Here is a 25,678-nt window from a genome sequence, read left to right as displayed (position 1 = left end):
ACAGCCAGTAACTTGGTTGCTATAGTAAGATACAGTATACCTCAGATTTGTAGCCTACTTGAAAGGCGGCTGGTGTTAGTATCTGCACTGCCCACTTCCTGAGAATTGTCAATAATATTTTAGAATGATATGTATTTTACAGGAAAGTAATCCAACAAATATTTGAGATTTGCTGTGCATTTGTTAGAAGTATGCTGTACAGGAAGTGCGGATGCCAATGAGCTTTGCCTATCTGCGGTATCTCATTAACAGGAACCACATCTGGACCCATCTTTTTACAATCACAGCCTTTGGTATGCAATGTGCTGCCTATTGCACAATATTTTTAATGTACATTTTCAGTGAATTGTGCTTTTTGTGTATTGAATTATCTTACCTTTTCTTAATCGGATTTTGTTTAGGACTGCCTCCGACTGCATCTGCTGTACTGTCTGCTGAAGATCCTGTAAATTCACTTAGTTAGAGCTTTAAACTCTACAACTGAACCTTGTCAGGGTGACCTCGTCCCATTACCTTTTTAAAGAAGATAAACCGAACATCATGGGAGTTTACCATGTGGGTTTCACAGATAAGGTTAAAAAAACCCACCGAAATACCAACCCTGGGTGGTATCAGCTCTCCATAGGCATTTATTATCCAATGAAATATTTTGGAAGCAGGGTGTGGTTGGCTAAATTATTGCTCCTCCTACAGCTCTCCTCTATGTTTCCAGTTTCAGAGGGAAAAACACAAGCTTGTATGTTGAGAGTGAGTCATAACCTTTCTTCTGCTACTGACTCACTTGGGAGTTTGAGGTAAGTCATTCTACCTTATGTTTTGATCACTCTGCCCCCTGGGACAGCAAGGAGGGGACTATGGAAAGTTATGCAATGTTTGCATAGATGAAAAGTGTAGATATAGAGACCAACATTATTATTACACAGTAAAATAATAGCTTCGTTGGCCCCAAATGGATTTTTTTCACACAGCTTCTTTCCTACATAAAACATCTTTCCCCCCCCCACCCCATTCTCCATATAAATGTTTAAAGAAAAACTATGCTGCACTAAAAAACACCTTAGGTTACTGAAATACTAAAAATTTATGGTATTTTTTGGAGGAAAGCATGTGCACCTTTCATCACACTTCTCTTCTGCACCAACAATGACAAAAATAAAGCTGTAGAGTGGTGCAAAATTACTGATGACTTCTGAATTAAGAGTTAGCTCTGAAGGGTGTGGAGTTCACATAGAACTGGCTCCTAGTCAGGTATTTACACTTCATCTGGTTGTTTTGCAAGCATGTCAGGGAAAAGCTAAACTTTAAGAAGTTAACGTTTAATAACTGAGCATATTGCTTAGCATGTGTGATATCAAAATAAATATCTATCAGCTATAGTCTCTCATGTTAGGATGCTGACAGTCTAAAACTTGTATATTTTATATTCCTACTCTTGTTTCTCAAAAAATATATTTAGATATCTCACTGTCATGAGACATACCAGTAAACCTAGCATATTTACTAAACCATAACAAAATAATCTGCTTGTAAATTTTAAGGAAAATACATTTTAAACCTGGACACACTTGATTGAAAAAGGTGACATACTGTGTTCCCATAAGCAAGGCAAAGCATGTAGCTTATGGACACCAGCACACGTGTGAGCAATAATCGCAGTACCCTAGGTTGTGGGCAAGAACAGAGCATAACACTGATGACCACATCACACTGTGCCATGGGAAAAAAAGTGTTATTTCCTATATGGAGAAAGTCTAGGTAACACTGCTTGGCAGATGGTAGCAGAGGAAGTACTTTGCACTTTAGGGCTCTACTTTTGAAAACTGCTTGTTCTATTCTTCGTGTTCTTTCAGTATTTCTGTGTGCCCGCTGTGAAGTCCTTCCAATGGACATACGTGCACGACACCAGTCAGGGACAGGGGCAGAAGGGGTGGTACGCGCAGCAGGGCCCGCCGGAGGCTGCGGGTGCCTGCGGTGCCCCACGTGCCGCTCCGCGCTCCGAGGCGCAACCGGTGGCGGGCGATCCGTGGCACCGCGGCCAGCCCGGGAGCCAGCGCTGCGCCCCGCGCCGCTGCCAGCGCTGAGCTGCACACCCTGCCCGGCCTGGACAGCCTCCCTTTCACATTCTCCTGGGGCTTTTTTTTTTTTTTTTTTTTTGTTGTTGTTGTTTTTTTTCCCTTCTTGCCTACTTCTGTCTGACGGGTTACGGTCTCCTGGGGGAATTTCCATGGCTGGAGGCCCGGCCGGGGCCAGCGCGGCGCCCCGCGGCCGGCCGGCCCCGCTCAGCCCAGCCCAGCCCCCGGGCCCGTCGCTGGCGGGCGGCAGGAGCTGCACAACCGCCGCCCGAGCCGCAGCCGCCGCCAGCCGGAGCGGGCTGTTTCATTGTCCGGAAATGATGGAGAAGGAGTGACTGTGGCGGCGGTGGGACAGCGGGTGTGAGTGCCAGGCTGTGCGCGCCACTGCCGGGGGAAGGCCCGCGGCCGCGGGGCGGGCGGCGCGGAGGAGGCGGCTGCCGGGCCGGGCCGGGCGGCGGCGGGGCGGGAGCGGCGCGGAGCTCCCGCGGCCGGGGCGCGGCGCAGGGCCGGGCGGAGCGGAGCGGAGGAAATGCGGAGGTAGGCGCGGCGCGCTGCCGGCCGGCTCCGCCGCGGCCGACGGGCCCCCCCGGCCACCCTCACGGCCGCTCCCGCCCTCGGCCCCGCGGGTGCTCGCTGCAGGGGGCGGGGGGCGCGCCCGCTGCCGCGCCGGAAAGTTGCCGCCGCTTCCCTACTGTCCCTCTTCGGTCCCTCGCCCCGAACCGTGAGTTTTCTGCGTAAAATACATTAACGAGTCCTTTCATTTGCTTGTCCCTTCAGGGTCGCGTGTTAGTTTTGTTGGAGAGGGGTGCAGGCTCTCTGTTACTTGGCGAGAGAGCTGGCAGATGTCCCAAGTGAGAGAACCTCTTCCTCCGGGGCCTGGAGGGCCAGAGCAAGCTCCGACTGAAAACAGCTCTTTGATCTCTCTCCCTCGAGGTAAGTTGCTTTAAAGTTTCTCTGTAATTTTTGCGCGTTATATTTGAATGATACATTTACTGATTTGACTAGTGGGTTTTAACCCGTCTTTTTTTGCCCCTCCCCTCTGTAGTGTATCTCTGTAGTACTTTCGCTTCACCATTTTAGTGTTTTAACCCAAAATTCCCATAAAAAATTAACAAACAACAACAACAAAAAAAAAGTAAGGAAAAATTTTGCTGCTCTCAACCCTGATTTTCAGTACTTGAAAAACTGCAGTCATTCAGAGGCAGATGTTGCTCCTTAAAAATCGCTTTTGTTTTTCTCAGCTTTGTGTTCGTGTTTAGAAATTCTTTCCTGTAAAGCTGTCCTTCCAGGTCTTGAAGTAAATTATGGAAGTTTGATCCAATAGTGAGAGCCTTGTTCAGGTTGGAAGTCACTTTGCTGTTTTTTTCTTAGATTACTCTGTGATGCTGCAGCTAAAATCAGTCTCTGAGAATATAACTTGTTTCATATCAGCTGTTCAAAAGGTTATTTAAAAGTATGTTCATCTTAAAGATAAATTATTTATGTCTTATTTGCTTTTGAAAAAAATGCACTGATACTCTGATCACCTTCATGTAGAGAAGTTGGACAAAGTATATTTTAGGTTATCCTCAAAATTGGGAAGTATGCTTGCCTGTCAAGTCCTGGTCTGTGAAGATGAGACTTTTCTTTATTTATTTACAGCTATGATTTTCCAGAATTCTGACAGGAGTTTAAAAAGTCTCTGAAAAACGGACAAATAATCTTGTTCAAGAACTGTAACTTTATTCATAACTGGTTAACTGGAGCAGAGCCTGGTAATACAGTTGTGCAACTGTGGATTAAAAGTGCAGTCTTGTTTATGTAACTAAGAAAATCAATAGCTATGTGTAATCAGAGCTGAAGACTTGTTTCAGAAACCAGAAAGTATCTGTAGCTAAGTAAAAAATGTTTTGGCAAGGGGGCATAGCAAGCTGGCTTATACTTATCTTATTGTTGGATGGGTTTTGGGGTTTTTTTTGTTCTAGAGAATGACTCATAACTTCTAAACAGTAAAAAATAATAATAAAAGAGATTAAATGCAGAAGATCAAGCATGCAGAACTGAACTGCTAGAATCACATTTTTGCCAGAACCATCAGTACCTGTGATATATGTTTAATTTCAGTGTGTTGTTTTTATTTGCCATGTGGTCAACTGACCACACTGGTTAAATTCTGCATGTAGGCCATACATCAAAGTTACTGAAGTGGTAAGTCAGTGAACTAACTAGCATGGAAGTGGTCTCATTCTCACAGTACCACTTCAAACACAGTGTTTACTATGAAGTGCAAGTCCTATGTATGATTGTAAATACATGCTTTTTTTTTTTTTAATGAAAAGTAAGGAAACAAATACAGATCTGTCCCTGATAAGTAATGTGCAGAAAATCTAAATGACACAATTAAACCTCCCAGCTTTCTGAGGGATCAGTAAGGCACAAATAAGCATTATGATTATGGTTTGTTCACTGACCACACCTATCAAGGCACGTGCTCAATTTTAAAGCTTATGTAGAGTTCACATAAAGACAAAACAGAATTCAGCATTCAAATACATTGATTTTATTCTAATGAATTTATATTTAAGGATAATATCGATTTTTAATGTGGATATTTGTTGTTTTTTTCTAGTCTAAGTTTGTTGGGGAAGTGGGGGTGGAAAGAGGAAAAGGTGAGTTCATAACATTTCCAGTCTATATTCCAGCATTTCTGTTGTCAGCTTTGTGGTGTGTGGTTACAGGGTAAGGTAATTCAGATATTCCAGGGCTGAAAAACTAAGATTGTATGTCTGGGACTTTCAACAGCCCCTATCCTTCTATTCTGCCACCAGGACATCCAAAATTACACTGACTTCTCTAGAATTTGGTGATAATTTTAAAAGCTTTGATTGAAATTCATATTATTGACCTATAAATGACTTCATATATTTACAGTGAGATATCTGAAATCTGGGTTGACCTAGAATTAAGAGTCCTTAATCAGGAGAAGATGGCTTATCTTGTATGTATAATAAAGTATTAAGTGCATTCTAATGAGAAGGAATTTGTCATTTGTAACAGCATACTTTAATGTGCTTTGTATATGTTTAACTGATAGAGATACCTCGTCCTAGGAGCAAACTTTTCCTCTTCTGTAGTTCTGCAAGGTGTCATCAAGAAATCCAGATACACAGTGTTCCTTTTGCTTGCTATCATATACATTCAGATGCTGAAGAAAGGAAAAGAAACTTCAGTTGAATTTTGAATATTCTAAAATAGCTATCCCACAATGTAATTAAGGATCAGGCAAACTTAATAAAGCTTAGGCAGTATGCAGGAATATTCATCAGTTGTGGACATGGTGAAAACTGGGTTGAGGTAGAATTTGGCCTACAGATGTGGTATGCTCTGGCTGTCACAACTGAAAAGAATTTTTCTGTGTTACTTTAACCAATATGCTCTCTCAACATATCCCCTGTCACTGTTCTTCCTTATTAGTTCATTTTTGAATAAATGCATAAATGTTAGTGAGAATCTGGATGCCACCCATCCACAATTAGTGGGCTGTGAGAGAGAGCAAATGAAATCATGGCATCTTCTTTTGTAGCAATGTCAAAATTCAACTTCAGTCCTTGAACCATTATCTATGTCAGTGTGGTCTGCTGCTCTAAGAGACACACTGCAGGGTGGAAGGTTTAATGTAATTTCTGCAAATATGTTAATTTCTGCCACATCCTTCCAAAAGCGTAGCTCTGCTTGTGCACCCTTGTTGAAGATCCTAGTGATGCCTTCTTTCTTCCCTTAGCTCATGGATCTTGGAACCAAATTATGATTACATCTACTTGTGTGATGTAGTCACTGAATAGGTCTCTGCTCAGACCACTTCAATTTGATTGTGATCAGGTATTTCTCAACTCATAGGTACCAAAATAATGTCCCTGAGGAAAGAATGTTGTAATTCATGACCCTTGGACTCTATGCTTTAAGGAAAATGTTTCATATATTCAAAGTTATGGTGTGATTATTGCCTGGATTATGGATATGCTTTTTTTTTTTTTAAATCCTCTACATTTGAATAAACCATGGAATACAAGAGAGAAATTCAGGGCTGTCATCTATAAATTATTTGGAATGCTTTTATCTTTGCTTTTTGGTAACTAACTGTAAGCTAGAATAATGAAGGAATAATATTTAGCTTTCTCAATTAAGAAAGAAAATAAAAACAATAATTATAATAATTAGCAACTTATTGCAAAATTGAAACTGATTTCACTGTAATAAATCTTTAGATGATGGAAATTCACTAGAACATTTTATTTTGATGGGGTGGGGAGGATGGAGAAATATACCAGAAATATCAAGGATCAGATTCTATAAGTGACTGTTCTCTCTGGTGCACATCATCTCACTGTTGCTGGATGGAGATGCAGCTCTGATTTGGTATCTCAAGAAACCATATGCAGCAACTAATACTTCCATTCAGAATATGTACAAAGTACTCCTCTTCAGAAATGTGATTCTAATTTTCATGTTTTCAGCGCTTAACTGTTTTCATGATGAGGAACACGAAAGGAATCTGATGGCTAGATGAGATTGGGTGACAAAAGACTTAATGCAGGGTGTGTTTGGACGTTCTTGAGGCAACAGTGATTGCTATCACAACAATTATTCCACTTTACCAGTGTTGTGAGTAATATATTTTTATTTTAACGGTTAACCAGTGTACTCAGATTGCTCAAACTTACCAACTATTTCCTCTATAATTTTATTCCCTCTTGCTATCTGACAAGAGCTGAGAGAATCTGTATTCGTTTCATTGCTATGTGCCAGTACTGAGGCATTTATTTAATATTACTGACTAAAATATCTAAAACTTTGGTAAATAGATGTCTGACTCTAGTTTGTCATGAAAGCATATGTCTGCTTTCAGTTTCACGTGCATAACGTTCCAGTCAAGTGATTCATGCCCTCATGGGTGTGATAGACTTGTATTTCATAGAGTTGACTGTAAAGATCTTGTATCAAGTTTGAAATATTTTTGTTCCATCTTACATCACAGGTTTATTTTATATCACAGTAATTCTCCTTAAATTCAGCTCTGGGCTCTCAGAAGTTAGATTTCTCTTTGCTTTAAACACTTCTTATCTTTTCTTTTTTTTTTTTTTTCCCTAGTAAGTAACATTCAGCAATGAGTGTGTTATCCTACTTTTTTTATTTGGATCAGCCATGCAGTTTTGAAGTAAATCTGTTCGCCTCTACTTTGATTTGCATTGTGGAGTGATCCTAGGGAGTGACCTGGATGGGATTCCTTTTGCTCAAAATAATGTGAAAGCTGCAGGAATGTGCCTAATACACTCCAGCCACTAGTAAGCCTTGAATCTTTAAGATTATATCTGAGAACTAGTTCAAAGTAGAAAGCCCCTGGAACATGTATTACATGAAATATTCTTAAAGTTAACTCTTTCACTGTACAGGCCCAGTTTTATTGGCCATTGCTAGTACAGCTATAGCTGCCAAGTATTGCTTAGCACTTCCATGAAACTGGTTTTGTATACATGTGAAACTTCTTTGGATGAATGACACGCATGCATAACTGACTGTATAATTAGTATGATTATTTGTGAAAAGGCTTCACTTATGTATTTGACCTTTTTAAGACTTAAAATAATGCAGAATACCTATTTGCATGTTGCTGTCCATTTTTAATTTATCATGACTCAAATTTGTTCATGGCTGTCAAAACTTCTAGTGCTTTCATAGTTATTCCATAGCTTGCACCTGGAAAATCCTGTGTAAGAGTTTTCCAAAAAATTGCTCAGTTAAATTGCTCTAATTTTTGAGAAAGTGTTTTTTTTCTGTGACACTTCTGGAGCCATCGAAAGTTACAAGAGATGCTTAAGTGAAAGCCACTGAAATTAAATTAATGCAAATAAGTTTTTTCTTTTTAAGTTTTAAAACAAACATCTAATTGGAAGCTTCTAACTCCATAAGTCGTGGATTATCATTATTAGTTAGATGTCATTAATGAAATGAGATTGTTTCAGGTAAATGCTGGAATAGGTATTCTGTTACACAAACTGTTGAATTTATTTGTTATATAAGATGCCTAGAAGTTTTAGGCATTTCATGAAGTAGATGTTAGGCGTCACTGTTAATGATTACACTGTGAAATGTGGTTTTATCAGGGTTTCTTTGTGCTATTGTTGTGAACAGTGGAACTTTCAGTAGGAAGTAGCATCCTTAGTGGTTCCTTGCCAGCAAGGTTATTAATGAACAAAGGAAGTGTTAAAAATGCAGTGTTTGCCACATGCTCTTCAATCCCTCCCAACAATTGTATACAGAGAACTGATTGTTACATTTCCTTTTGGGAACATTCTTTGACTTTTTTTATTCTTCATAGATCTACTTATGTGTTTGTGTTTATGTTTTGTGGCAATTGATTTTCTTTTGTAATTGCTCTTTCCTTTGAAGGACAAAATTTCATTTGGGATGATTTGAACCTAGCACATTTATTTTTAAATCTGCATCTCCTTGTTGTAGGAAACACTCAGGCCTTCTGATGGTTCATCACAACAACTAGGTCAGCTTTAGGTGCCTAAGTAACTTTGCTTCCAAATCTTTCCTTTGCCCCTACACAACAAAACTGTTGGACCACCATTTGTGATTGCATTTTTGGAGATCAGTGATCACTGTGCCAGTCCATTTTGCTTATTTCTCTCTCCTTGATGAGAATGATGCACTCAGGTTTCCAGAAACTTCTCCCAACAGTTGTTTTTTTTCTTTACATGCTATTTGGAGCAGTCTACCACATTGATGGTGAGCAGAAAATGAATGTGTCATAGTGGCAAAGGCTTTGGTTGTTGCAGCAGTATTCATTAAATTCATTTTATATACAAGCTCCTAAATTTTAAAGACAAACTCTAAACCTGTTTCTCAAGTCCAGTTTGTCATTTTGCTAGTCATGCACTCTAATGATTCACATTCTTGGAAGAGATGGCTGAGTCAGTATATGAGGTTATGTGTCCTCTAATGAACAGAAATCAGCTGACAGTTGAACTCTGAGGACGTGCACTTAATGGGGGCACTTGTTTCCATTTTTGTTTTGTGTATGTTATATGCTTCATGATGCATGATAGCACATGTATGAAATCACAGAGACCCATTTCTGAACAAGAAGGTGTGGTGTGGCTCTTGGGGGCAGCAGGTATGTGAATGTATGAATAGACAAACCCTTAGAGAAGAAAAGTTGGTTGTTTGTGAGACTTGAGCTCTTTCAGTTGTATCTTGCAAACACACATCCATTACCTATCTTTTCCTATCAGTTTTGTGTATTAATTTCATCTTTACTTAATATGATTTACATTGCAGAGAAAGATACACAAATGTAGCTCTGAAAAGAGAGATTATTTACTGGGATGGTCTAGGAATTTTTCAGGAATCAGTTTGACATATGTTCCAACAACTTTCCAAAGGCATAGGATACAGAACTAGAAGTAACCTGGGGAGATTGCCCTGTATACCTGTTTTGCCTAATATACATGGGGCTTTCTGTCTTTCTTGACAGGTGACTATTTGTTAAGTTTACTTTTTGATGTGGCTGTTGTAATAGTAGTGTTGTTGCTAATCCAGACTGCTGACATTATTCAGTTGGTGGAGTCTTGCAGAATGTATTTGTCATGTTGCAAAGGAGCATGTGTAACCAGAGGCATTCTCCAAACTAGAACAAAAGTTAACAATCAATATTACAATAGTCTTAAAGGTGAAAACAGATTTCTATTCTATGGAATATGTGTATTTCTGTGTAATTTAAAAATAAATATAACAAAATTATGGTAAAATGAATGTATAGGCTATAGAAATGATTTATATGTATTTAAGTAATTCCAGAGAGAAAAAGCAGTAATTCAGTTTATTCGCTTATTTAATGAAGCAGTAACTTTGAGATGTGATTAAAATTTTAATTTTTTTCATTAAGTGCCTTACCAATTGTCTGTATCATAGGTATGATTTGGCTTTTAGCCATCTCAACTCTATACTTTGCGAGCATGTCATATCTCTTACTATTTAAATCTTAAACTTGCATTAGTCCCTGGACAAGCAGAGTTTCTACCCATGCTTACCTTCAGAATAAATCACAAGGTGTTCTGTGTGGGTGTCACTCCCTGGGGCTTTTGACTAGAAGCTTTTCAGCCCTGGCACTGCTGTTAGTTTAGGGGAAGTACAGAGCCACACAAGTTGCTGGTTTGGGGCTGAACTGTGGTAGGTAAGAAGTCTGTGTTGCTTTTGTGACTTGACCTAGAGTAACTTACTGTGGTTTTGAAGAGAGATTGGATTTATACTTCAGCTCTGCCAGACTCAGAACATAATGAGTCTTTTCTTTCCATTATTTGAACTGTTAAGAAGAGCATCTCTTTTTTTTCTTGGCTGTCAGTATTGGAGGTTAGCCACATGAGAGTGGAAGGGTGTGCTAAAGGAAGCAGAAGCTAAAATACTAAGGAAGTCTTACAGAAAGAATTCTTAAGGGTAAGCTTGATTGAAACAGAAAAGTGTTACAAACTTACTTGAAGATGCAGTGGAAAAAAAAGTCATGCTTTTCTATGACCAGATCCAGTCATTAGTATTTTTGTCAGAGTAAGGTCTTTGTGTTGATTCTTCATAAACTACTGTTGTGAAAATTCTTAGGTACCTAACATAAAAGTAATGGCATCAACAAAAGACAGGAATGGTCTTGAGGCTGTCTTCATGTGTGATTTGTTGTAATTGGTATGTTGTAGTGGCACCTCTAATATTAAGAAAATATGATCCCATTATCAACTGTTTTTTATAAGGGAATAACCCTTTCTACAAAAACTGAGACATGGTACATATTCAAGAAGAAGCAACTGACTCAAGACACCAGTGTGTGCCTGTTTTCAGTAGTGTGATGCACCAGAAGCGATTTATGAAAAAATGCTCAAATATATAAGAGAGATCATAAGGTCTACTATTTCTAAAGCCCCATTGAACTAAGTCTGGGTGTGATGGGGTTAATTTTCTTCAGAGTAACCCCTGTGGTGCTGTGTTTGGGATCAGTGACTCAAGCAAGGTTGATAGCACACCAGTGGGTTGGCTATTGCTGAGCAGCACTTGCACAACATCAGTCAAGGTTTTCTCTTTTCCCACTTTTCTCTCCGGTGACTAGACTGCAGATAGGCATGGGACTGGGAGGGGACACGATCCAGGCAGCTGGCCCAGGTTGACAAGAGGGCTGTTCATGCCATAGAATGTCATGCTCAGCAATAAAAACAGGGGACGAGGTTTTAGGGGAGGTAGCCATTGCTTAGAGACTAGCTTGGGAATCGGTCTACTTGTGGGAGATGATAAGTGATTACCTTTGCATCTCCTGTTTTACTTTTCCTTCCTCTTTTCTTTTTCACTTATTAAACTATATCTTGACACACACGTTTCTTCCCTTGGGTCTTTCTGTTCTCTCCCCTTATCCTGCTGGGGGCTGGGCAAGGGAGGAGAAGCTGCATGGTCCTTAGCTGCTGCTGCCCAGGGTGAGCTCACCATGCCACAGAGCAGCATCTATCAGGATGAGCTGCTCCAGTGGGTAATGTTGGGGTGCAAAATAAGATACCGAACACATATTTAAAGGTGTAGGTTTCTGTTATGTGCATTTACAGGGAAGTCTTCATGTGAATTCAATAGATTAAAGAGATAATTAATGTTAATTGTTTTGAAATTTCTAGCAAAATTGTTTGCTGCTCAATTGCAATATTGTTTCTGTTTAACTTTTTAATGGTGCTTCTTTATTCTTGTTAACTTCTACTATTGTTTACATGGTCTTGACTGGCCAGTTACTATATCCAGGTAGGATAATAAAAGTGCACATGAAAAATACACATACTGCCTAGACAATGAAAAGAAAAAAAGAGAAAAAAATGCTGAACTGAAAACAAGAAGAGGGATGAAAAATAAATTCATATGAGTAATGATGACTGATTGTATTCTGCACTCCTTCAGATTTCTTAGATAAAAATGTAATCTAGAGCTCTAAGGGCCCCATAATATTAACATTATTGTTTCCTTATAGCCATTCATTGTTTACTACATGAAATAAAAGGGTTCTGCAAAGTCATATCCTATATGAGAGCATTGTATACAGCTACTCTCTGGGTCTGTACTAGCACTGCTGGGTACATATTGTAATTTTGGTGCCATCAATGTAGTGAAGTAATTTAAGAGCAAAATCTCATAAAATAGCTCATTTAAGCTTAGTGTTTGTGGAAAGCAGAGAGCTTTTGCACTAGTCAGGACACTACTTATTTTTATTCAGTCTATTCCAGAACACTTTTCAAACACTTTTGAAACATATTTGCACCTAATACTTAACTGCACAGGCTAAATCATCATACTTCAATACAGCCACTTGGTATTTGATAGATACCAAGCAGAAATAATTTGTATCTGCTGTCTGTCAAAGGGGTTGAAAAACTCTATTTTTGTTTGTTGTTGTTATTGGTTTGGGGTTTTTATTTGGTTGGTTGGTTGGTTGGGGTTTTTTGTTGTTTTCGTTTTTTGTTTTTTTAATGTTAATAGGATGAGTATCTAGGTAAGATTAAGTCATTGGGGTAAGGGGCAAAACTCATTAAAGTAAATATCTTCCCATTCATTTCAATAACTACACCAATCCCAGCGAAACAGTTCTTCTCAGGATGGGCTTGAGCAAATACTGACAAGTTGTTGGTGGGAGGGAGGACTGAGAGCAAAGTACCACGGAGGTAGCTAGGTCAGACATTTCAGAGGCAGAAATTGATGGAAGGGGAGCAGCAGTGCTTGAAGGCATATGCTACTATCCACACAAGATGGCATATATTATTTTGAGTGATGTCCAGTGCCTCAGTTTAATAGGGTGGATAACAAAGGCAGAAAGTTAGGATTTAAAATAAAAGTGCTGTGGGTTACATAAGAAACTAACCTTTACTATGTCACAGTAGCAAAAAGTGATTTTTCTGTGTCTCAGGACTGGAATAATTGCTTTACTAGAGGATACAGTATATGAAAGTGTAATACAGGTTTTATAAATGTATTTGTTTGAAACAAATAAATAGAGTTAACAGACTTTTCAGTAGTTGCTCATCTAGGTTTACTGTAAATATTAAATGTTGTAGATATACTGAAAAAAATACATATTATGAAAATATTTAGTGTTTTACATATCCCTTGAGTAAGTAATATAAACTGATTATCTGTTGCTGTGAATAATGAACAAAGTAAATCCAGATTTAGAGATGTTTCCTTGAATGCCAGTAGGAAAAACCTGGAACAATCAAGAACAGAAAGATTTGTGTGTGTGGATTTGATTATTAAAACATTAATGGCAGTGAAGATGAAAACTGTCACTTGCCTTGGTTCGAGGAAATTCTGGTCTCCTTGTGATAACTGGCAACATCATCAAAACAACATCTGTTACATTGTGAAATAAGCTGAAAAATCCTTCAAATAACCTTACTATGTAATTTTCCCTGCATTTTATGTATACTTGGAGAGAAGAAATACTTTTTTTTTAATTTTTGGCTAAATGTTTACTTTTAATCAGCAGTGGCTTTTTAAAAGTATTTTTCTTCAACAAAAAATAGGTAATTGTGGTTTAATAATTTTCTGAATTTTTGTACTAGTCACTTTTGAAGTTTCAACTGTATTTGTCTTTGATTATGTGTTTAATTATAAAAAACAGAGAACAAAATTTTGTGAAATTACTATAGCTTTTATGTGCTAGACCCACATGTATGTGGGTAAAAAATAATGGTTTTTTGTGTGACAAAGCTATTAAAATTTTTATATGAAAACTTTGTGGAAGGTAACTAAATAAGAAAACACCTCACCTCCCCAAAAATATAATTTGTTACAGAAGCTGCTGAGTTGCTGAGTATTATTTTTCACTATTGGATATAATATGACTAAAAGTCTTTGTTAATGAGAAATTATATTGATCTAGGCCAGAAAACAAATGGAAAATCAACTTTATTGGAAGTTAATTCTAAGGAAACAAAAGGCGATGCTAAGACAAGTTATAATGTATGCCATCTTACTTTTAATTTTCAAAATTAATTTTGCTCACATAGAGAAAAAATACTGTAGAAAATAATACTTTGAAATTTCTTTTGACTTAGGAAAAACTGACCAAGAGACTACTGTGGCAGAAGATAAAGACATAAACCAGCCTTCCAGTAATCAAAGTATACAAGCAGAGATACAAGAGCAGTCCATCTGGGGAAATCGCTCTGATGGTGACCTCATCAGAAGTAAGTATTTCCAGAACAAATTGCTGCCACTGAGGCTTGCTTTCACAGTGTAATGGGATACTGCCTGTTGACTCTGTTAAATGTGTGTCAAATGCGATTGTGTTGCAACTCTAATGCACATCTACTGAATTTATTTCCCAGATTGACTCCTGTCAGCATGCATAAGCAACAAGTACAAAGAAAGGTGTGATTCAAGTGGTACAGTATGGTATAGACCTCTGTAGCATCTAAGCTTTTAAAGCCTTAGTCTTACATTCTTCTCATTAATAGTACAGTTGTTAGTGCTGCATGTATGCAGCTGTGCTAGGTGTCATCACCCTCAATTTCCCAGGTAATGCATATATATAAGCAGCAGAGTAAACTGTGCTTCCAGATGCACTGAGTGCTGGTCAGGTGTAAGTTTTTTCAAGGGTTTTGAGTCCTGAAGTAGTAGACCCATGCTATGGAACTGTGGAGTTGTTAAATTAGTTTTTACAGCTCCACATTCCTAGTGTATGTCCTGTGTGCTTTAAAACATAAAAAGGTATGCAAGATCATTCCTATTTTCCTGTCTTGGACTGAAGATCATATGCTATCCATTGTACCCTCTTAAGGCAAAAATATTTCTGTCAATTGCCAGAGGTAATACTCTGTAATGCTCTAAAATTTTGTGAATGCTTGAACGTTAGTTGCTCAAGGGAGGGGCAGCATAAGGAACTATTCTTTAATTATTGGGTGGATTCAGAAACAAAATGGACTAAATGCGGAGTGGTGCTTCAGCTCTCTTGAGGTGTCTGATCACACATTTCAGTGTTAGTCTCTCTTTACAATACACACTATACTGTTGACAGTGGGGTAAATTCATATTTCTGAACCTGCTGTTGTCAAAACCTGTGATTTTTTGCTGCAGTTATCTGTTTCTTTTTAGGTTGTTTTTTCAATTGTTTTGTTATTTTGCTTAGTTGTTTTTTAGTCTTATCTATACATTTATCTTCTCTGCAACTTTGTGTTAGTATTTGAAATTATTTTCAAATCTTAGTTAATACTTTTTTTTTTTCCTAAATAATTAATCCCAGTAAATGCTTACACCTCTAATATATTGAATAGTTATGTCAATCCTTTACAGGAAACTTGAATTTACCTTATCAGATATTTAAATCTGATGATTTAAAATAATTCTTAAGGGGATATAAACAGGGAGAATTGTCCTGCACAGCTTGAGAGTTTACTTAAGATTTACTTCATTCCAAAAGGTTGTTGTTTTAGATCTAACTGTCCCTGGACAAGCAATTGCTTTGTTCTTATGTTGAGGATATGGAAGGGTGTGTATGGCATCTTCTGCTTTTGGAATAGCCTCCTTCTCATTCCCTTTTCCTAGAAGTTTCCTTATTCCCAAACCCTTGAGGACTGTAGGGTGATTCTGTGCATCCTCTATAATCTGTTCACCACTGAGACATACTGCAGTGGCTGCACTGGGAAGTGTGAGGAAATTAAACTTTTTTTTCAACATATAGTAGAATTTGCAGCAGATAGTGGAAACCTCTGGTAAAGTGACTTGATGATTATACGTAGTTATATCTCTGTGATGGAAGGGTTAGTTGCTGCTGAATTAAAAAAAAAAAAAGGGAAAAGGGGGAAGATAGGATAAAATGTGTTCCAGTGTGCATGACTGTCCTCATCCTGGAGTCATGAGTAGCTTTACTCTGACTTTGAGTCAGAGTACCACTCTGACTTGTGGAAAGCAAGTTTAGCTGAAAGCTGTAAGTTTCTAAAACACTTAGTCTTAATAAGTGTGTAGTAGAGGCTTTATTATGAGTCATATTTGATTAGATGCTATGATGCAAACCTCTCCTTGCTTCAGATAACCTTTAGTTTAAAGTTTTCTACATGGAAGAAACAAAAATGATGAAATCAAAGCAGTTTATTTTTGGGGTTTTTTTGGGGGTGCAAGGCTTATGAGTAGGGAAGTTTGTTCTCCTTTTAAAAACTGGGGAACAGTGCTTGACCAGTTATACATTTTGTAGTTTGCAGAAGTCTTACAACTCAATATACCTAGTAGCCAAGTATGAAAACTAGAAAAAATGAAACAAACATAAGCTTTCTTATCACAAACAGTACTTGGGTATTTCATGTAAAAAATAAGTATTGTAGCTCAAAATGGTCTTGATTCAACCAGATCTGTTACCCCACCAGACTAAAGTTCACAGACTGTTGTATATTGAAAGAAGTTTGAGGTTAGAAATAAACAGTGTTTTGATTATTACAGTATATTTTAAAACTCTTTCTAAAAATTGTTTTAGACGGCGCATACTTCACAACTGTTCCCCACTATCCTAATGATTCAGTTTCTTTTTTTCCCATACAGATTGTTTTCCATCCCCACAGTTGATACATACTCCATTTGTCTTAGCATTAGCTTTTACTTTATAAATGTTTCCAGCATTTAATTTCCAAGGTTTTCCTTGTTTGCAGCTGTTTTATCCTGCTGTTATATGGAATTAGATTAATCAGTCAGATTTACTGGCACACTAACAACGAAGTCCAGTGTTAGAGCCCCTGTAATGACTTCATTATGTATGATTTCTCATTTGCACTTGTGAACTCAGTTTACCAGGCAACATCAATAAACTAAAACACTGCCCCCGTTTTCCACAGTAAGATGTTTTACGTTCACCTTGCTTTGCCCTTTCGCTCTTTTTTTCAAGCTCCCTTTTTGAGCCTCCAGAGATTTCCTCCAGATTAGCCTTTTCCCTGTCTCCTTTGGAGTATCCCTTCTCCCCATTAATGAAAATGTTCAGAATATCCTGGGTAAATGGTTAATCTTACGGGAAGCCTCAACCAAAGAATTTATTGTTTTGGAAGAGAGTTTGAGAATCAAAAGATTACTGTATACTGACATATAAACAATGAAGGGCCGCATAAGAAGGAAGCAGTTGTATTACCTTTCTGTAGTAATTGTTAATACACTTGCATAACTGTTACTGGAAGATCGTTCGGTTGGAGAAGGGTCAGGGGAGAACCACAAATATCTCAGGAATGACTGGAGTAGTTGAAAATGTGCCATGTTGTGGAAAACCTCCTGGAATTCAATCTGCTTGGTGTTAACAAAGGGAATAAAGAGGGGCTTTGCCTAGTCCCTAAGAAGCATACCACAACAAACAGAAATTTGTTAAGACGGTTCTTAAACTATAGCAAGACAAAGGGAGAACTAAATATAATGTCAGGAAGTTCAGTTAGACTAGGAATCAGGTGTACTTTTTTTAACAGAGTATTTGAGAACAGGAAAAACTGCCAAATCCTTGGTGGCTTTATGTGTGTTAAATTGACTTTAGTCATCATAAGGTGGCAACTGCTATCCATATCCTTGAATTTTAGGACCTAAGTAGAGTCTTTCCATAGTGGTTCCCCCAGCTGGGAAGACACATATTTTTCAGTAAAGTTATTCTTCTAGAAAATGTTGATACCTGTTCCCTTCTCTTCACAGACGCATAAGTATTTTTTATATTATTTCTGACTGTAGGAGTTCTGCTTTACAAAAGAGCTTTAGAATAACTCCATCTGCTATCTTTTTTGGCAGTGCATTTAAAATATCTGCAAACACCTTCTGCTTATTTTCATTGTATGGTCTGGTGGCCCATAATGAAGTGGTTCTGCTTCTGTTATCACTCACTCTTGGCAAGTGAGGAGGAGTGCATGTTAAACATGCAGCAGGGTAACCTGTGGCTATAGGAATGAAGCCATAGCAGTTTTTGCTGCTCTGTGTAACCACAATGCTCTTCTTTGTTCTCTGGAAGAGGTATGGGATTTTTTTCCCTCTTAGAGAAAAAAAGGCTATAAAGATGGATTTTAGAATACTTAGGCAGGATTTTTGCAGAGGGCACTAGGTTATCTTCAATGTGTGTTGCTATGCAGGGAAGGGAATGTTTAGGAGAGAATAAAATGCCAGTCTTGAACACTATTTGCTTGTGAGGATTTAATCTCCTTTCCAGTTCTCCAGCAGAAGCTTAGCTATGTGATATTTAAGAAAACAAAAAACATCTACCATAGATTCAAATTGTCATGAATAATTGATTAATAATAATCCAATTCTGAAGATTAAATACCTAAAATATGCCCATGTTTTACAGATAGAAAGGTCATTGCTATCCATCATTTTCTAGCTTCAATTGTCTCTTTCTCCTCCATGGAACACGCTCCTGATAAGAGTGGTTCTTCAGAGAAAGGGATGCTTCTTTCAGCTCTGTGGGGATAAATTTTACATGGTCTTGTGGCCACTATTTTATTTACTATATTCTTCTGGAGTAAAAACCTAAATATTTTTATCTTTTTGCTTTCTGTATTCTATGTTGACATTTTCACTTTACGTGATTATTTATTTAATTTTAAGCTTTGGAAATTCCTTTCCTTTGTCTGGCTAAGTGAGTGATTTCTGTAGTTTGTTATGCTGTTTGGTTTTGAGTCTTTTGGTTTGTTGGTTTTTTTTTTTCCCAACAAGAAGTAGCTAATCTGCTGTTAGAAGTCTGTTTTGTTTGATATTAATCCAGATATCATTTCTTGGCTGTTCTATGATGCACAGTCATCTTACAATTACTGTGATTTCAGATGATCCTGTTTATTCTGTCTATAAAATGGTGCAAAGTGCTTGAGTTAACTTAAATGGATCTTTTCAAAGCTAGATAGTATGACAAATACAGTCTTCTTGCAGCATAACAGTGTGTGACTACAGAAAATGTGCAGAATAGATTAATGGAAATTATTCAAAATATATTACTGGGTTTGAAAGGTGTATTCTATTAGTTAAAGAAGTGATTTATGTACAATGTTCCAAATAGACCCAGGTATAAAAATCTGTTAACCTATGAATGAACAAAGCTTAATCACTTCAATATTTATACAGCAGCACAGTATTTGATATTTAGAACCTTCTTTAAAAAAAGGTTAATCTATGACAAATCTGGCTAGTAGATGTAAAGAGGTCCTCCCTGAGAACTCCTCTCCTAGAGATTTTCTAATCCTCTCCCCAGCACAGAACTAGCCTGTGTTGCTTCTGTTTCTCCCCTGACCTGGCAGTTCTTTTACTACAGCTGCTCCAAAAGTCTTCGAAAACCTTCTCAGGCCTATTGAGGGGCCTGGTGAGTTGCACAATCAAAGCCTTTCCCTTTGATCTTCACTTTACCCTCTCCTGGGTAGAGAGGGATTTTCACAGGTAGCTGTACCATTATAGTTACACTCTTCAGAGTCTGACTGGGTCTTTGGTGTTAGCTGGGAAAAAAGGAGGCTCAGGGGAGACCTTATCACTCTGTACACCTGCCTGAAAGGAGGTAGTGGCCAGGGGGGAGTTGGTCTCTTCTCCCAGGACAAGCAAACACAGTCTCAAGCTGCACCAGGGGAGGTTTAGGTTGGTCATCAGGAAGAATTTCTTCACAGAAAGGAAGATCAGATGTTGGAATGGACTGCCCAGGGAGGTAGTTTTACCATCGCTGGAGATATTTGAGGAAAGACTGGACATGGCACTTAGTGCCATGATCTAGTTGACATGGTGGTGTTCTGTCATAAGTTTGACTCAATGATCTCAAAAGTCTTTTCCAACTGAACTGATCCCGTGTGTTTCTGTGTTTACAGAATGACCTGAGTGTTACTGTAATAGTCCCTCGTACACTCAGCTGCTGCCAGGTGTATTTGTTTTCTGTTTACCCTCCTCCCTTCAACTCTACATTGCATGCTGTAAGGCAATGCAGCTGATGGTGGACTGAGATAGATGAGGAATTTCTATACTTTGTTGTCACTCCATGTCAAGAAATAAACTTTTTGCTTTTGTTTAACCATTACAGAATAGTAGTCAAACTTAAACTGTTCCAGATGGCCATAAGATAGGTGTATGTATTCTGCATATCACTAATAGCCAGAATTACTTGGAGCCTTTTAGTTTCTGTTTTATTTTACTTGTGACTCTCAAAATGTTATCTGAATTTATGGTCTGAGGCTGAGGAAGTTTGGATGGCAATAACCACCAGTAACATACAAAGGTGAAATTCTTCGAGTAGCGTGAAGATTACTGTGCTTGCTGTGTTTGGGCCTGAAGTAAATTGTATCTTTATTTCAGAATATTTTCCTGTGTATTAGTACTGTCTCAGAATTAATCATTCTGTAATGCCTATATGGGAAAGAATAGTTATCTTCTTTTTCTGATCATTTCCTCTTATAGGGAAAAAAGTAGAATATGCTTGTAGTAGTTCCTTAAAGAGGAGGAATAAGAAAACTCTTGACTGCATTCTATGTGAAATATTATACTACCAAGCCAATGAGTCAGTGTGGTTTTACTCTTCTGTTTTCAGTACTAACAGTATTTAGTTAGCCATATTTAGCAAAGAAAACACTAAATTACAAAGTGTAAGAAAGTGTCATTATCTAAGACATACTTTAAGGAACCTGTCTGCTGGCAAAAATGTCATGAATTTAAACCGTGGCAAAAGTTTCTTTTTGTTTTAGATTTAATTTTGTATTTGCTCTCATTGGTGTGAAAAGCATGGTGTAGGTTTATACAGCTCAAAGGCAGTATATTGTATATTGTGTTACATCATAATAATGAATTAAATTCTTCAAAATTGAAGGGTCAAAATAGTTTTAAATATTTTTGATTTTTTTATTTACTGATAAAAAAGTGAAAGTGGGGAAGAGGGACTCATGGTGACAGGATAAGCCTCAGCTAAGTAATCACAGTTAAACATTTTTCTTCTTTATATAGCTACATAGAGGAAAGGGAGATCTGAATACTGCTTATTTCTTATGCATTCTGATAATATGATACCTATAGTGCAAAAGAACCCTGCAAGTACCTTTCCTTTTTATAAAGGACAAACAGGAGCCTATGACCTATTGGTGTCTTGTGGTGTGGCTTTCTTTTTTTCCTTAAAAATTTTTTCATAATCCAAACCCAAGGAGCCTTTTGAAAAATATTACAGTGTCAAACAGCTGTGGTCATTCAGGCTATTTCTTATACCAATTTTTAAAAATCATTTTACTGGCAAAGTAGGCTTCCACATATATTGAGGCTTGATTTAAGAGAATGGTTGATTATTTGATACCTGAGCCTTCTCTTTTTGAATGAACTGGAGTGTTCTGATGTGTGAGAAACATTTTTGTGTGGATACTGATCTTGAAGTTTGTGATTATAAAATGCGAATTCATACATCCTACCAGAAGAACTTTTCAAATTCTGAGTTTGTCTGGACCCATGATTTTTAGAGGCTTAAATTTTACTTGTAAACTTTCTTCCCTCAAATTCTAGGCAGTATCTCAATTATCATGTTTTCTCTTTGAACTATAAATATTATGACACTTGTTTGGAGAAAATTTAGCAATGCTAATGTTAATTACAGCAGAATTTCAGCTAAGAGACTATTTCCTGTTGCAAAGATCCTCACATTTAAGTGAGTTTTACTGATTTATAACTCAAACTTAAGGTTGTATAATGTTTGCATAAAATGTCAAGAAGTTTGCTCTCGAGACAAGTCAAGTAGAGCAAAGAGTTAAGCAAACCTATTAAAAATGGCCTATGAGTCAGATTTGACCTTCAGGGCAAGTTTTTGCTACTGAGAGACAGCATAAACTATTGCCATTCTTTGGCAGATCAGGGGCAAGACTGTCCTCAGGTACAGGTAACTCGGAAGTACATCTTCAAAAATAAAACCTCAGCCAGTTAGACGGCATCTACCTTTCCCAGTCTGCTTTCTTCAATAGGACAGGTGCGTATTTTGACTGTATTCCATAAGTTGCAAGTTGAAATAAAATTCACATTTTGACAGAAAATCACTGAAAGATTATTGTGCTGACCAGAACTAGCTGTAAAAGCAGTGTCAAATCAGAATGGAGCATCCTTTAGGACTGTACAATTCAGGAATACAGGAGATCAGTGAACAGTACTCTTTTTGCTTGAATTTCAAAATGAAAGAAAATAAGTTTTGGTGAGAAGATTTGGGATGAACCTGCCTGGAAAAACTTTTCTGAGGGATCAACCTCAGTTTTTCACAGAGATGATGCAGAAAAATATTTGGATGATGAGGCAGGATACAGAGTAACCTTGGATAGCGTACATGTAGTTTTCTTATAGGTGACTTTATCAAATTACACAATCTCATTTAGTATTTTGCAGCTCACTTTGTAAGTATGACTTCGTGAAGTATTTCCCTACTTCAATATATATATATATATATTCTTTTTACTGTGTGATGACTTTATAGTGATGAGTCACTGTCATATTTATAATGTAAAATCAGTTTTGGTAAATATTTTTATGCAGCATTAGATAGGTGATTGGGTGGGACTGTACGCTAATCACGCTATGAAGTAACTGGCAGCATACATTAATGCAGCTGAAGCAGCTGTAAGGTCTCCGTGCTCCGCGAGAGTCTCTGCACAGCCCTTCTGTAAGCTGTCCTGTGCTGGATCAAATCCTGGAAACTTGCAACTAGTGTGAGTTTTGTATTTACAACAAATAAGACAGTGTTTAACTTTGGAAATATAGAAGGGAAAAAAACAACTCAGAACACTTTTTAAAGGAGGAATTCTAGTAAAAGGTATCTGGTTTTTATCCGCTCCTCTTCTTGTTCCACTCCTTTGACTGTTAGTTGATATACTTCTTGGTCCGCTTGATTTTCTGATTCCCATTTGTAGCATGGTGTTTTGTCTGAGGAATCTTTTTCTTACAGTTTAGTTGACAGACTCAATTTTAAGTAAATCACTATTTGGTTTTGACTGTGTTATTATAGAACATCTGTTACTCTAGCATTTTCAGAGAACAGAGAGATTCCCATTCGCTGGGCTATGCTCCCTCCTTGAACAAGAGAAAATAACCTGGCAAAAGCTTTTGTTTGTTATCAAATCAGCATCCACACTAGGAATTCTGCTGTGATAGCTGGAATAGGGCAAGAAGTTCAGGTCTCATTATTTATATTTTGTTGAATTTTTTTGAAGCGGGTCCTTATGGAAAAGAGAAGACTTGCTTGAAAGCACAGGGAAGGTTTCGATGGAAAATATACTTTACTTTCAAAACTTAGGGACAGAAGTGCATTTCACGATGGCTGTAATGGAATGGCACTTTAAACTATTGATTTTTAAAAAAACTCCTTAGAATTTAGGGTAATTTTGGAAGAAAGTAAAGGGTGTGTATCAGTGATATGGTGGAATCAAAGTTGGAGGAATGCTGAAGGTTTGTTCCCATTTTTAATAAATTACTCTGTATCCTCTTTCCCTTATTTGCCTTTATAAAGTAAAAGGATAAAGAAAAGACTGACCCATCCCTCTAATAATTCTGATGCCAAGCTATTTTTCTCTTTTCTGTTTGCATAATTTTCTCTAGTGCCCCTTTTTCCTATTTTTGTTTGTTTGTCTGTTTGGTTGCTTGAACAGTCCTTTGTTTCCCCACTTCTTTCTCAAATACAATGGCAAACCTGTAAGTAATGACAGTGAGGTTGTGCTTAGAGGTTGACTGAAAGTATTTTAAAGTGCTTCAGTACAAAAGCCTGTCTCAGCATCTATGTCTTAACATCAACATTTAAGCTGGTTTTTAAGCAGCAATGACCTTTTTTGTGTTAGCATGAGTAATCTGACTATTGGAGAGCTAACAGTGAATTTTGTAAAGATACTGTGCAGTTCAGGCAAAACCCCCAGCTGTTAAATTTCACAACACACTACAAAACTCAGCTTCTAGAGCCATGTGATAATATGAGATTTAATTTTTCATAAAATAAAAAAAAAAATTATCCTGGTCTTAGTTTGTAGCTACTGACAAAAGCAGGAAGTTAAAGACTGGGGAAGCCAATAAAAAGCATGTATTTAAAAATAAAACATTGGTGATTTTTGAGTAGGTTGGCTTCTCTGTACTGCACTGTACAGAAAGAGGGAATTTTGGCTGAATCATCATAATGCTAATTAAATAAAAGGTAGTAGGGAAATATTCCATAATGATTTGTTAGTTCTAGCAGTCTCAGAAAATGTTATGGCACAGTAAAATGTAGCCAGTTATACTCAAGGACATGAAAGAAAAGGGTGCTGGAATTAATTCCAAATGGCAGATAAAATGGCAGATTGCCATGACTCTCCAGAAGAGTGGATATGGTGGTATCAAGAACAGTGTAGTTCTGCCCCCTTAGCAGTTGTTTGAGTGGTTCCCTGAGTGTTTTTGTTTGGGGCCAAGAAGTGCAAGTGAGTCTGCAGTGTTTTCCAGGCAGGGAAAAGCTGCACAGTACAGGGGCACTTTGGCTCACCTGTCACCAGCCTGGGCAGGTCCTGCTGTTGCTGATGATGCTGGGAATGCCTTTGTGTGGCTGAAGGCTTGTGTAAGCAGCAAGGGAAGGTGGGTTGTGTTTGATGTGGTTGCTGTGCTGTGCGTTGGATCTTTGTAGGTAAGACAAGCTTGCTGTCTCAGCTGTGACTTTTTAAAGCTCTTAAACTATAAAAGGACAAAAAAAAAGTAGCTAAATTCTAATGCTTTCACTTAAAATGATGTTTCTTTTCTTGAAATCCTTCAGCTTACTGTAAAAACTTGTAATAAAATGTTTTTAAAATGCATAAATGGACATTTTTCAGTATTGCAAATAATACTGACACAGCATGGATTTCATTTCTGTATCTGCACTCCATTAAAAAAAAGTAATTGTGATTAGTGCAGAAGGATTTTTTTTTCTGTGAATAAAGAGAAGTATGTCTTCTAAGACAAACCAAAAGGTTTTAAAACAAAACAACTGTGTTGCAAGAAGCACTGATTCCAAGCATGGAGCTAATTCAAATTTAAATGCTGCTTAAAAATATTTTAAACCAAAAGATGAATTAAATAAACTTCAGTGGGTCAAATTGCATAGTTTTGTAAGTTGAAAGAACTATTTTTAATAGAGAATGAAAATAATTCCATAGGTACTGTTGAATGCTTTTAAACATGCTGGAATGAGAATAATCCCTATCTGCATGTTAGAGATAAAAACTAGTATTTTGCTGTTAATATCGTTTGGGCACAACAATTTCATAGGGAATTATATCTTGTTTCATGAACAGAGTGGAGAATCAGAATTTTAGCTCAGTTGTGGAATGAAAGAAAAATGTTTTACATCCCATTAAAACAATTTATCTATTTTTTCAACTAATCTGATGCTGTCCTATTGAGGTAATGCATTTGTTTCTCTGAATTTTTGCGCTTGTTGCTGTTGGTCACTGATGTGGCACTGTATTTTTTTAACAGGACAGATTTGTAACTGTGTGGCTCAGATATCAGAGCTTTCTTATGTATTGTTTGAGCAGCTTATGCTTTGCTTCCTTTCAGGAAACCAAGTGCATCGTTTTTACAGGAAGTTTGGTTTACAGCAGGCACGGTCAGCAGTCTGACTTTTGCTC

At 37.6% G+C, this 25,678-nt stretch overlaps 1 protein-coding gene across 3 annotated transcripts in view; it reads left to right on the top strand.

Annotated features, from left to right (window-relative positions):
• Positions 1 to 745: 745 nt before the first annotated feature.
• The window catches only part of MDFIC (MyoD family inhibitor domain containing), a 51,977-nt gene continuing 27,044 nt past the window's right edge, over positions 746 to 25,678 (top strand). Inside the window, exons 1-3 of one of the 3 annotated variants that reach the window (XM_036401456.2) lie at positions 746 to 794; positions 2,850 to 3,005; positions 14,183 to 14,314. In XM_036401456.2, the coding sequence (XP_036257349.1) occupies positions 2,915 to 3,005; positions 14,183 to 14,314 (223 nt within the window). In that variant the 5' untranslated portion in view covers positions 746 to 794; positions 2,850 to 2,914. Of the gene's footprint in view, positions 795 to 2,317; positions 2,431 to 2,577; positions 2,610 to 2,849; positions 3,006 to 14,182; positions 14,315 to 25,678 lie in introns of those variants that run through there. The other 2 variants (XM_036401457.2, XM_036401458.2) reach the window with 2 other exon arrangements.

The sequence above is a fragment of the Molothrus ater genome, chromosome 5, assembly GCF_012460135.2.
Source record: "Molothrus ater isolate BHLD 08-10-18 breed brown headed cowbird chromosome 5, BPBGC_Mater_1.1, whole genome shotgun sequence".
Taxonomy (NCBI): Eukaryota; Metazoa; Chordata; class Aves; order Passeriformes; family Icteridae; genus Molothrus; species Molothrus ater.
This window is presented reverse-complemented; position numbering and strand designations above follow the sequence as displayed.